This window comes from Microplitis mediator, chromosome 4, assembly GCF_029852145.1.
Source record: "Microplitis mediator isolate UGA2020A chromosome 4, iyMicMedi2.1, whole genome shotgun sequence".
Taxonomy (NCBI): domain Eukaryota; kingdom Metazoa; phylum Arthropoda; class Insecta; order Hymenoptera; family Braconidae; genus Microplitis; species Microplitis mediator.
The window spans coordinates 12,771,203-12,783,619 of record NC_079972.1 but is presented as its reverse complement, the minus strand read 5'-3'; the positions used below and the strand labels follow the sequence as shown (position 1 = coordinate 12,783,619).

At 31.4% G+C, this 12,417-nt stretch overlaps 4 protein-coding genes across 4 annotated transcripts; 2 read left to right on the top strand and 2 right to left on the bottom strand.

Annotated features, from left to right (window-relative positions):
* Positions 1-241: 241 nt before the first annotated feature.
* LOC130666411 (chitooligosaccharidolytic beta-N-acetylglucosaminidase-like) lies at positions 242-3,415 on the top strand. The gene is made up of 7 exons (XM_057467383.1): positions 242-820; positions 1,173-1,359; positions 1,465-1,699; positions 1,766-2,090; positions 2,168-2,495; positions 2,595-2,993; positions 3,077-3,415. The coding sequence occupies exons 1-7, from the start codon at positions 723-725 to the stop codon at positions 3,320-3,322; spliced, it is 1,818 nt and encodes a 605-aa protein (XP_057323366.1). The 5' UTR covers positions 242-722; the 3' UTR covers positions 3,323-3,415.
* A 1,076-nt stretch (positions 3,416-4,491) lies between these two features.
* LOC130666644 (transmembrane protein 64) lies at positions 4,492-7,798 on the top strand. The gene is made up of 4 exons (XM_057467831.1): positions 4,492-4,905; positions 5,012-5,551; positions 5,632-5,793; positions 5,878-7,798. The coding sequence occupies exons 2-4, from the start codon at positions 5,024-5,026 to the stop codon at positions 6,040-6,042; spliced, it is 855 nt and encodes a 284-aa protein (XP_057323814.1). The 5' UTR covers positions 4,492-4,905; positions 5,012-5,023; the 3' UTR covers positions 6,043-7,798.
* LOC130666640 (alanine--glyoxylate aminotransferase 2, mitochondrial) lies at positions 7,798-10,048 on the bottom strand. Its single transcript, XM_057467826.1, has 8 exons — positions 9,855-10,048; positions 9,699-9,785; positions 9,456-9,627; positions 9,013-9,325; positions 8,740-8,940; positions 8,356-8,670; positions 8,049-8,300; positions 7,798-7,952 (listed from the first exon to the last, which is right to left on the bottom strand). The coding sequence occupies exons 1-8, from the start codon at positions 9,862-9,864 to the stop codon at positions 7,815-7,817; spliced, it is 1,488 nt and encodes a 495-aa protein (XP_057323809.1). The 5' UTR covers positions 9,865-10,048; the 3' UTR covers positions 7,798-7,814.
* A 191-nt stretch (positions 10,049-10,239) lies between these two features.
* On the bottom strand, positions 10,240-12,143 carry LOC130666642 (evolutionarily conserved signaling intermediate in Toll pathway, mitochondrial). Its single transcript, XM_057467829.1, has 3 exons — positions 12,006-12,143; positions 10,660-11,664; positions 10,240-10,601 (listed from the first exon to the last, which is right to left on the bottom strand). The coding sequence occupies exons 2-3, from the start codon at positions 11,567-11,569 to the stop codon at positions 10,297-10,299; spliced, it is 1,215 nt and encodes a 404-aa protein (XP_057323812.1). The 5' UTR covers positions 11,570-11,664; positions 12,006-12,143; the 3' UTR covers positions 10,240-10,296.
* Positions 12,144-12,417: the final 274 nt, after the last annotated feature.

Genomic DNA, 12,417 nt, shown 5'->3' with positions numbered 1-12,417 from the left:
TAAATAATAATATTTTAATCAAACTAAATTCATTTAAAAAATCGTTTATCAAAATTTAATTATTTTTATAAAGATTAAAAAATAATTGAGTGATTTCTTTTAGCAAATTTTTATTATCCAATTGTTTATTCTTCTTATCTCGTGTGCAGATAAATTACAATCAAATTGCAATAAATCAGTCGTCTTTTAAACACTGGCCAATTAGTCTGTAAAATAATAATTAAAAAAATTAATAATAATAATAATATCAACTATTTACATACATAATAAATGAATGTTTTTAAATAATCATACACACATATATGTGAAATTCTAAAACATAGCAATTTATCGGACGGACTCACTCAAATGTAATCAGCGAACTCGGATAAAAGTTCCCCCATTTGTGCTATACATTGTCACATAGCTCACACAACCGCGAACAATCAGTTCGCTTGTTCTATGTTCGAGGTACTGAGAAAGAGGGACAGTTAGATAGAGAAATAGTCACCGAGAGAGAGAGAGCTCTAGTAGTAGCAGTGCACACTTCCCTTATTACAAGTTCGATGGTGAACTTCCATTCTAGGTTCAATTACAATCGTCGAACCTAACTGGGAGAACCTTTTATTAAAGACCAAACATTGTTTGCCAGTCTATTGTTTTATCCCTCTGATTAATCATCAAAGATATACTTCAATTCAACTCTTCTCTACTCTACTTCCATTAACTTTGAAACCCTCGAAATGAAGTTTGTCGTGGCCTGGATCCTTATTCTTGTCTCGTCTTATTCTTATTCTTATTATTCTGCTGATGCATCGTCTCTGGGTACTCATCAAACTAGGTAAGTTATAATTATATCAGCCAATTATTTCAAATCGAGCTAAAATATACTAATACTAAAAAAAAATATAAGAAAAAAACACCGGTCATTATAATAAACGCTCGGGCCACCTGCGCAAGATAATTACATCTTTTATAAATAAAACCTTGCAGTTTTTTTTCATTTTCAAGCCGGTAAATAATTTTAATTCCTTACTTGTCTATCGACATACTGCTTACGTACATTGAGATTAACACTGACCTCTTATTTTTTTTTTCTATCATTCTATGGCTGAGTGGCAAGCAAATAATAAAAGAAATCAGTTTCGAAATTCTATAAAAAATAAAAATAAAATATAATATATATTTATCAGCTTTTTCCGGACATTTGAATGTATCAATGACCAGTGCCAGCGTACGAGCAAACCAATCTCGATCATTGACCCAGCGCAGCTAAAGCTCAAAGGTCACCACACGACGTTAGCAGCTTGTCGTCTAGTCTGTGGTTCACTTGGAGGTCTTTGGCCGATTCCAACGGGACCTATCACCATCGGAAAAAATGTACGATAAATTATCGTAAATCAGAGCCGATTTTACAAACAATATTTCTTAAAAATTAATTTTACTTACACAAGTAAATAAATAATAAAACGATAAATCCTACAGTATCTACCAACTCACCCCAATGAAGTCCGTTTTGGTCTGCAAGAAGTTCCACGATCGACCAGATCATTTTTATCCGAAGCCTTGGATATATTTGTCGGTAATCTGCGATGGATGTGCGGGGAAAACTGCGAAAAGGCGAATTCTTCAGTAAAAGTCCACACCAAGGTCATTTCGGAGAGTCTTGAGCTCGACTGGAGCACTGACGAAGAATATACTCTTCAAATATTTACCAAAGGTTCAATTCTTGTTACCATTCAGTAGTTCAATTGACCATTTTTTTATAAATTTTTTTGACTTATAGAAAATAAAATAGACGTTATCGTAACCGCGTCGACGGTTTTCGGAGCTCGTCATGCACTAGAGACTCTGTCACAATTATTCGCACCGGTTCTAAAGTCAAACACTGCACGAGGGCTGGTGATCGTTGACCAAGCGAAGATACAAGACAAGCCGATATTCGTTCATCGCGGACTTTTGATCGATACCGCCAGGAATTATCTTCCGGTTCCTGCTATTCTGAGAACCATCGACGGATTAGCTGCCACCAAAATGAATGTTCTTCATTGGCATGCGACTGACACCCAGAGTTTTCCACTTCATATTAAAAACCGACCGCTCATGTCTCAGTAATGCCCATTAGCTTGATATTGTAACTGAAAAAATATTATTACTATTAATTATTTTGCTTTTAATTGATAACTAGGTACGGAGCTTACTCACCTGAAATGATATACAGTCCAGAAGACTTGAATTATATTGTGACGTACGCGAAATACCGAGGAGTGAGAATAATCCTAGAACTGGACTCACCGTCTCATGCAGGTGCTGGATGGGAATGGGGCGAGTCTGCAGGATTGGGTGCTCTCGCGGTCTGCATCAACAAAGAACCCTGGAGAGACTTCTGTATCCAACCACCGTGTGGTCAACTTAATCCAGTTAATCCCCATACTCTAGAAGTCTTGAAGGACATTTACAAAGACACTCTGGCTCTGTTGGGCACCAGCTCTGTTATCCATCTTGGTGGTGATGAAGTAAGTTATACTTTAAACGTTTAATTGTCATATGTATCTTTATTATCAATAGCTGATGGTGATGGTAATTAATCTGTTAAAAAAACTAAATATTACCAGGTATTCATTAACTGTTGGAATTCAACGCCAGAAATAACCACAGCGATGCAAGAACGTGGAATGGGAAGAACTGCTGAGGATTTTTATCAACTCTGGAGTGAATTTCATGCCGAGCAAGTTAAACTTATTGATGAAATAAAAGAAGGCAGAATTGATAACGTATTGCTGTGGAGCTCTGCGCTTACATCACCGGATGTTATTGAAAAGTATCTTGATAAAACGAGATTTATTATACAAACGTGGGTTGAGTCGGGTTCAGAGCTACCTAGTGAACTTTTGCAACGTGGCTACAAGCTCATAATGTCCACCAAAGATGCTTGGTACTTGGACCATGGGTTCTGGGGTAAAACTCGCTATCACTCATGGCGAGATGCTTACAACAACAGAATCCCAAGAAATGTATACATGATTTTATATATTATTACTATTGCTCTGTAAAAATTTAATTATTTATCGCTAATGAGGAAATAAATGCAAAACAGGTCGGAGTTCTCGGTGGTGAAGTCTGCATGTGGGGTGAGTATGTCAATGAAGGAGGCTTGGATTCGCGAATCTGGCCCAGAACTGCAGCTGTGGGGGAGAGATTGTGGAGCGATTCTCACACACTAAGAACTGAAGACGTCGAACCACGTCTCCAAGCTTTCAGGGAAAGATTACAAGTTCGTCAGATTTATGCCGATGCCATTTCTCCAACTTGGTGTGCGCAGCACGCGAAAAAATGTTATTAATTTTTTACTTTTTACTATCAAGCCATTTACTATTTTAATTATTGTTATAAGTATTATTTGTTGTAAAATAATAGACAAACAAAACAAAACAAACCTTTTTTATGATCCTGAAGTTAGCAGACAATTAGTAATTTTCGGTTTTTTTTTCCACAAATTAATTACTAAAAAAAAAAATAAAATAAAAATATGCACATGTAGAAAATTTAAAAAACTACAGGTGCATTTTTTCAAATTTTTTTTTTTTTTACAGTTTATCGTCTGAATAAAAATCCAAAGTTTATTAGACGTCTGCTGACTTCAATATCATACTTTTTTTTTCTTATTTTTTAAATAAATCAATTCATATTCCAATGACGTTGCTAATTAAGATTCTTACGTTTAATTATTATAATAATAATAATAATAATAAATATGAATAAAAAAAGTCACGTTCATACAACATAAGACAGCTAATCAGTTATTGATTACACATTTACATATCTTCCTTGGATTCTTCCAAAGAAAGTTTCTTTGTTGCACTCAACAATAAATAAAATTTAAATATATGAAATTATTTATTTACTTACCATTGCCTCAATTTAAATTTTATTACTTGTAAATAAATTTTTAAGAGCCCATTTGCATTTAAAAATATATAAATAAATTCATTTTAATATTTTCAATCGTCAATTAATTAAGTTCAATAAAAAGTCGCTTGCCGCCATTATTTAAAATTTTCCATTCAGTTTTTATTGAATGTCAATGTAGCAGACATGAGACAATTTATAAATTTTAAATAAATAAATAAATTGAAATAATGAAATTTAAAAAAATGCGCGTACTGTTTTTTATTGATCTAAATACGAATTTTTAAATTTTCATTCTACTTAAATTTTATTTATTTATTCAAAAATTTAAAAAATTTCTACTTGTCAGCAACATTTACACTCATCAGTTTTTATACATAATTTAAAAATATGTATATGCATAATAAATATGACTTCAATATCAATAATAATAATAAAGAAAAAAAAAATTAACTCTCTCTCCGTTTGAATTTCTGTAGATGTCAGCACTTTATAGAATTTGAATTGTTTCTCTACTTATATATCTATAGTATTTACATATACATATATATGTGTACATGTAGTATTATTATTATTATTATTATTGTCAGTGTTATCATGTATTAATAGATGTATTGTCATATATATATATAGATTTACATGATTTTTATAAAAACGTCCAGCTGACATTTGACAATCGATAGTAATAATCATAAGTAGAGTTACCGAGAGTAGAGTAGCGGGTATATTTAATTAACCAAGTCTTCCTTAGTTAAAAATAACATCCACATGATATAGCATACATCAGTTTATTATTGAAATGTCAGTAATACAGAGAAACGTCGTCAAGAGAGAAACTGATCATCACACCCACTATTACGTGCATACACTCGACGTCTAGGTTATATTTTGACAGCACATTTAAGTATGCTATTATTTATCTGACTATTTATTTACCTATGGTCCATTTTATCCACTGGCCTGATGACAATAATAATAATAATAATAAATAACTCATAAAAAAACCGCTGATACCAGGTAATTATTTTTAAAAATTTGAATTCGCTGAATCACCAGTTTTTTATTTTAATAATTTATTCATTCATTCATTTATTTATTTATTGATTTATTTATTTATTTACAGATAAATGAAGAAATGGATATAATAGATATCGAAAGTATTGAATCAAGTACAAGACCAATTAAAAATTCATCAGTTAAATGCAACTGTGTAAGTTCAAATTCTGTATGTTACATTGTAGTAACAATCGCAACTTTAGCGTTTCTGGGTGCCATCGTCTTTATATGCAAAGATTACATTGAAAGATTATTGTACTGGATAGAGCACAAAGATATATGGGTGATAAGCATTATTGTAATATCACTATTTACAGTGGTATCATTTCCTATAGTAGTCGGTTATTTATTTTTGATAATTGCAAGCGGTTATTTATTCGGTATTGTCCGAGGTATTGCGCTGGTTGTGTTAGGAGCTAATTTAGGTATTGCTATTGCACATACAACACTCAGTGCATTATCAACAAAATTACCTATCGGTGCATTGTTGAGAAGTGAAACTGCACGAGCGATATTGAGAGTCATATCTGGACCCCAAGCATTCAGAGTTGTGCTCTTCGCTAGACTTACTCCCATTCCATTTGGTCTACAGAACACCATTTTTGCTGTGAGAAACAAACTTTATTTTCAAATTAATATGGCGGAAAATTTAAATAATTCAGCTGAATTACTGATAATTATTTTCAGGTGAGCAACATCAGTGGTCTCAGGTATCACATCGCAAGTGCTATTGGTTTGTTGCCGGCGCAATTGATTAATGTTTACCTTGGAAGCAGCTTGCGATCAATGCAAGATGTGCTGCAAGACAAGTCAACTGCTGCTACGGGCTACATTGTATTTTGTTTTCAAGTACGCGCTGAAAAATTTGAAATTTAAAATTTAAAATTTGAAAATCATTTTTAAGTTTGATGATTTATTAAAATTTAATTTTAGATAATTATTGGAGTATCACTGATGGTCTATGTAGTGCAGAAAGCGCGCCGAGAACTTCACCTTGCGCTTCTGGAAGCTGATTTAGCGGCAATGTCTGATAACTCACATTATCTACATGACGCAATACCTGATTCCAAAGGATCGCTATCGTCACTGATGGCGTAATCAATTGATTATTGTCAGACAAGTATGTAATTGTAATTATTAATGAGATATCAGCGAAAGCAAATATTGTTAGAGATTTTCGTGATAAGATAAGACTTGATATTGCGAGGAATTTAAATCATGACCTAATTTTAGTTTTTTGTTCAAACGCATTAACGTAAAAATCATATATGTATTTATGATCCTGATATTAAAAGACCATTAACAAATTTCGGATTTGTTTTTCAACCGAACAATTACTAAAAAAAAAAAAAGAAAAAAAATAAGCACATGTAGAAAATTTAAAAAACGATAAGTGAATTTTTTTTATCATTTATCGTTTTAAAAAGAACACAAAAATTATTAAACCTCAGCTTACTTCAGTATCATATATATTTATATATTTTACTAGCGTATATGCACTTACCGGTGTGCCAAAATTATTTAACTAAACTTTTTTTATTTCGACTACTGATTTATTTTTTTATAAAACCAGTACTGGATTATTAATCTTCCATTATACAGTTGTTATTAATTTTTTAAAATTAATACTTTCATTTAAATGTATCGGGTTTGCATTTAAAATTAAATTGTATTTTCATTACTCAGCATAATGCAATTATTAATTTTTAACGGTGATGAGTAGGGACAAGATTTTTGCCTTAACTTCGAAATGGATGGTGTCAAATTTTGGAATTACAGTGGAAATATTAGCCGTATAAAAAAATTTTTCAAATAAAAGTTGTAGGAAATTTTATTTTCCAGAGAAAACGTTTCTTATGATTGTTTAAAACGACCAATATTTTCACTGTACTTACAAAATTCAGACTCATAATGAATTATTCTAATTTTTGTTAATTATGAAAATCTTAATTTTAAAATTACGGTGAAAATATTGGTCGTATAAAAAAATCATAAGAGACATTTTCTCTAGAAAATAAAATTTCCTACAACTTTTATTTAAAAAAATTTTTTATACGGCTAATATTTCCACTGTAATTCCAAAATTTGACACCATTAATTATTAATTGTTATTTTTAAATACAAGCAAAAATCCTGGTCCTGGTGATGAGATATTAGTTTTTAATGATAATTAAATTAATTAATAATTACTATTAAGTGTAAAAAGTAAATTAAAACAATTAAATGTGCACGGTCTTGTGATTCACAGCGTGTCATTTAATTAATTGTGTTGATAAAAAAAAATATTAAAATATCCGAGTATTTTAAATATTAATAATTTTAATCAGTACATAAATCAATCGATATTTGATTATTAACTCCACTAAAGTCCTCAATTGTTAATTTATTATAACGATATTAATAAAATAAATAAAATAATTTTATATGTAAACACTTTTACACAATAGTTAATATATATTGTGATTAACTAAATAATAAATTAAATTTATTGAGGGTAATTTTGATCTGCACGAGTCTTCCCCGTGTCAATTCATAAATAATTTAATGTTTGTTATTAAAATTAATTTAATTATTCAAATTTATGAATAAACAGAGCCTATGTAAAGTATCACATGATAAATATAAACACTCGTATTAATTCAAATTGACATACTCAATTATTTAAATCGCATTGATAAAAATAATCATCATAAAAAAAGAAAAAAAATTTCTCATTAATTATTATTTAAATCAAATCGTATCGTACGAATCGATTCTTAATGTTTGTAAAGTGATGGTTTGTACAAATGTAAAAAAGTATATAAAAATATATATTATATATGTATATGTATAATAAAATAAAATTAAAAAATTATCACAGTTCGATTTTATTAAATTCCCCCAAAGAAAACCGACTCCTTGTCACTGATATATTTATCTCGATGATTGTCCAGTGACTTTTTAATTATCTCGACAGCAAAATCAGCGTCTTCTTTTGTAATGCACATCGGTGGCTTTACTCTCAATATCTAAAAATACCACAAGTTATAAATAAATTATCCGCTGGCTATAAATCGTTTGATTGATTTTAAAAATGAATCAATAATTAAATAATGAATCCGTACATTTCCATTGACTCCACCTCTGCCAATCAGCACACCCATGTCTTTAATGTCTTCAAAAATATCCAGCACTTGCTCCACTGGCAAGGGCTCTTTTGTTTCAACATCGCGAATCAATTCAATTCCAATCATCAATCCTTTGCCTCTGACGTCTCCAATAATCGTCGGATAATCCAACAGCAGAGTACTCAGGCGATGTAATAAATGTGTACCGACTGTCTTACAATTTTCTTGAAGCTGTTCCTCGTCTATTATCTGCAAGCACAATTAATTAATATTATAGATTTAACAAAAAAATCAATTTTCTTACATCAAGAACCGCTGAACCGACAGCACAAGCCAGTGGATTGCCACCGAAAGTGTTTACTCTCATGGCTTTATTTAAAACCTCAGCTATTTCTTTGGTAGTGATAACAGCACCTAGAGGAAATCCATTACCAATAGCTTTTGCCGTTGTAACAATATCCGGTGTAACCCCATGACCCTGAAAGCCCCAGAAATGATCACCGGTTCTGGCGAATCCCGTTTGGACTTCATCAGCGATGCAAATACCTCCCTTACTACGTACAAAATCATAGACTTTTGATAAATATGTCTTCGGATACTGAACGATACCCCCGATACCCTGGGCAATAAATTATTTTTTTAATTAACGACCAACAGTAATCAGTAAATCATTATTTTATTATCATACTTGAATACTTTCAGCAATAAAAGCAGCTACGGGTTTGGAAGACGAAAGACAATATTTAAATATATTCTGTAATTGACCAAAATATTTATCAGCAGCTTGGCAATTATTTCCAACACATGAACAATTTTTTCCATGGGAGATTGGACAGTCTCGGCAATGAGAACAGCCCCAGGGTCCATTATAAACATCGGGGTTCATTACCTACCAACATGATGACCAAAAATATAGACAGTAAATTAATTTTATTGTGATAAATTGTAATAAAAAACTAACGTGAGTAAATCCAGGAGCTTGAGGTATTGGATATTTAGCAATATTTAAACCAGTAGCAGCCTGCGTCGCTGCTGTTCCTCCATGATATCCATTTTGCAAAGAAATAATTTCTTGTGCTCCAGTATAAAGTTTTGCTAATAAAAATGCCAACTCATTTGCTTCTGACCCGCTGTTTACTAAATAAATCACGTTTAAATTCTCTGGTAATTTTTTTTTTAATTTATCAACGTACTCGTGATACTGCGGGTGCATATAAATCACCGTCGTACTGCCTAACTTTGATATTTGTTGTGACAATGCCTCTGTAATTTTTCTTTAAATTATAAATTTAAATTTTATTCTCGTTTATTTTAAATTACTTTTAAACTAGGGCGTAAATCGCGTAATGCATATCATTATTTATTGATTAATCAGCGATAAGATTGTATGCTAAATTAACTTACGGGTGGGAATGTCCAACTCCGACAGTTACTATTCCAGCAAACATATCTAGGTAACGGCGGCCAGTGTGATCCCATAGCCACTGACCATGACCCTCATGTATAAGAAGAGGTTTTTTGTAATAAGGACGTTCACTTGGAGCGAGTCTTGTTGCTTTTACTGTCTCGTAATCGGCTCCCTAAAGAAATATAAATAAATTATCAATCAAACTAAAAAAAGAAAACTCGGGTCTTTTAATTAATCACTTGCTTGATAAAATGGAGTCGAGTACTTGCAGCTCGGTAATTCGGGCAATGAACTGTAACGTCTTAATTGACTCCAATTGATTAAACCTTAAAGACAAATTTAATTAATTATTTTTGGAAATTCAAATTTTATAATTTGTTAAATATTTCATTTACCTCGAGACATTTTATACCAAAAAAAATATAAACAGTAAATATATTAATTGTTATTATTAATTTAAAATTAATTGTAAGAATGAACCGCGAAAGGAGGAGCGATAAATACTGAGGATGAGTTATCGATGGATTTAAAAAGTTTAATGGACTCGCGGGCAACGTTGCCGGATAATACACAACAGAATGAACATACGAACGTTTATTGTTAATATATTTTGCGCATGTTGCTCATATGTATACACAGATTACTGCTGCACGTGATGCGTCTTAAGTGGGAGAAAGTAAAAGTTGTTTACTTAAAACCGTCCTCATAAATTAAATATTAGCATCATAATAAAATGATTTAAATTCAAATATAATTTAGTGATAAATAAATAAAAAATCATTAGTACACAGAGTTATATTGTACTAAAGATTTATTTACAAAAAATTACACAGCTCATCAACTTCCTATTTTATCAGTATTTTCACCGGAGACTTCTTTCTTGCTCTCCTCCGTCTTTGGACCAGCTTCGATTTTATCTTTATCATCAACCATGCTCGTGAATTTAAATAGTATGGGAATTTTTTCCAGGGCTGGGTTTCTCGGCTGTAAGCAACGGATCCAAGACAGTAATGAATCTTTCGTAGACGTTCCTGTGGCACAGACTCCGAATATCGTTTGATTATCTTGTTCATGAATAGAACGATGTAGAGCTAAAGCTCTTTTTGATCTTCTCCATAAATTTATGTCCATATTTGAAACATCTAAAAAAAATTAATAATAAAAATCCATCAATAAAATAATTTTATAAAATATTTTTACCGTCGTTATCAACTTCCTCTACTTCAGGTCGTTTTGGTGGTTCAGTGTGGAGTAAAAAATAATCAACAGACGCTTTTGAGACCCAGATTCTGAAGGGGCCTTCAACAAAAGCAGGTTTGTCATGAGGATGTTTGGAAATCAGTCGCTCCTGATCTGGACTAGATGCAGAAATAATCCAAGTTTTGTCGATTGAATTATCAACTTCGTTGGTATCAAAGACTGTGATCACACTCTGTACATCAACACTGGCTATTTTTTTAACAGCAAGCATCGCTAGTTGAAATCTATCTGACGGAAGTGGCCGGGGATGTGGCCAAGGGTTTAAATTTTTAAATTTACCCTGCCAGTAGGCCATTCTCCGGAGCTTTCTCAGTGGGAATCCATGCTGACCATATATATTTAAAATCATCAGCTCCGTTTCTGGATCAGGTATCACACCATTGTCCTCCATCTGCTGCAACAAATCAATACCGCACTGCTGCTCACGCGGGTAGTGGAACATTTCAGCTTGAAACAAACTTGATGCGACAAATCTACCCTTCGGCAGAGTATTCAGCACTGCCTTGTACACTTCTAGATCATCAGCTACTCCGAATTCTTTCATGTAACGTAATGCCGCGTACACAAACTGCACATGGCCAGTTTTCCGCTCACCCTCGGTTTGGTACGCGTGCAAAACAGCTAAAAATGTTGACTTTTCTTTTTTCTGTTGGACTCTCGCGGCATCGAACAGTGCGATTTTTTTATCCTTCTGTTCCTCTTCATTGATAGAGCCGCAGTTTACTGTCGTATGGATGAATCTGTTAACTGCTGACAGTTGTCCTGGACTTCTAGACACTCTATTATTTTTAATTAACCTCAGACTTGGTGATGACAACAACTTTATAACTGGTATTGTTCTGATCCACATTCTGATACTTTTTTATGACAAATAAATTCAGTATTAATACCAACGATTCAGTTCAATTATTTAAAATGTTTTTCCAATCATATCATCTCCAAAAACTGTAATAAAATATAATGATAGTAAAGTTAGCGGACATCTGATAGTTTTTTAAATTTTGAAATAATAAATAAAAATAAAAAAATCCACATCTAGACAATTCGAAAATCAGTGTATGCAATTTTTTAAATTTTATTATTTTAAGTACTTAATTATTTTATATGTAATTAAAAAATTGACATATGTCTGCTATATTTACATTCATCAAAATATGAATACTATCAGTTATTAATTACCGGTACCGATTGTAATAATTAATTGTTATAATTACAATTATAAACAATAAAAATAACCTAAAATAAATAAATATGAAAATATATGAGATAAAGATGTCAGAACTTACAATTATGACTGAGTATTATAAATAAAATTATGCTGTAAATTATTAAATAATTTATTTTAAAATTATCAATAGACAATTAAAAAAGTCTTTATAATTTAAATGCATGTTTAGTGACTGCAAGTCGCCATTTTAAATTTAAATATCGATAGTACAGAAATTACTGAAATTTCACGAGTGTGAATGTAGCAGACGTCAGACAAATTTGAAATTACAAATAAATAAAGTAAATAATTAATAAGATTAAATTTTTTAAAAATGCGCATTTTAAAAATTTAAAAATTAACAAGTGAATTTTTTTTTAATTTTATTTTTTAAATTATTTACTCTATTTATTTATAATTTAAAATTTGTCTGATGTCTGCTACACTCACACTTTCAAAATTTCAAATATTCAAACAGTCGGTAATTAAGT

Coding starts and splice junctions, on each gene's coding strand:
- LOC130666411 (XM_057467383.1), top strand. CDS start 723: ATGAAGTTTGTCGTGGCCTGGATCCTTATTCTTGTCTCGTCTTATTCT. Junction 2,091..2,167: donor AACCGACCGCTCATGTCTCA/GTAATGCCCATT, acceptor ATTGATAACTAG/GTACGGAGCTTACTCACCTG. Junction 2,496..2,594: donor TCCATCTTGGTGGTGATGAA/GTAAGTTATACT, acceptor AAATATTACCAG/GTATTCATTAACTGTTGGAA.
- LOC130666644 (XM_057467831.1), top strand. CDS start 5,024: ATGGATATAATAGATATCGAAAGTATTGAATCAAGTACAAGACCAATT. Junction 5,552..5,631: donor TACAGAACACCATTTTTGCT/GTGAGAAACAAA, acceptor AATTATTTTCAG/GTGAGCAACATCAGTGGTCT. Junction 5,794..5,877: donor ACATTGTATTTTGTTTTCAA/GTACGCGCTGAA, acceptor ATTTAATTTTAG/ATAATTATTGGAGTATCACT.
- LOC130666640 (XM_057467826.1), bottom strand. Junction 8,671..8,739: donor TTATTGCTGAAAGTATTCAA/GTATGATAATAA, acceptor TTTATTGCCCAG/GGTATCGGGGGTATCGTTCA. Junction 7,953..8,048: donor GAGGTGGAGTCAATGGAAAT/GTACGGATTCAT, acceptor TGGTATTTTTAG/ATATTGAGAGTAAAGCCACC.
- LOC130666642 (XM_057467829.1), bottom strand. CDS start 11,569: ATGTGGATCAGAACAATACCAGTTATAAAGTTGTTGTCATCACCAAGT. Junction 10,602..10,659: donor AGAGGAAGTTGATAACGACG/GTAAAAATATTT, acceptor AATTTTTTTTAG/ATGTTTCAAATATGGACATA.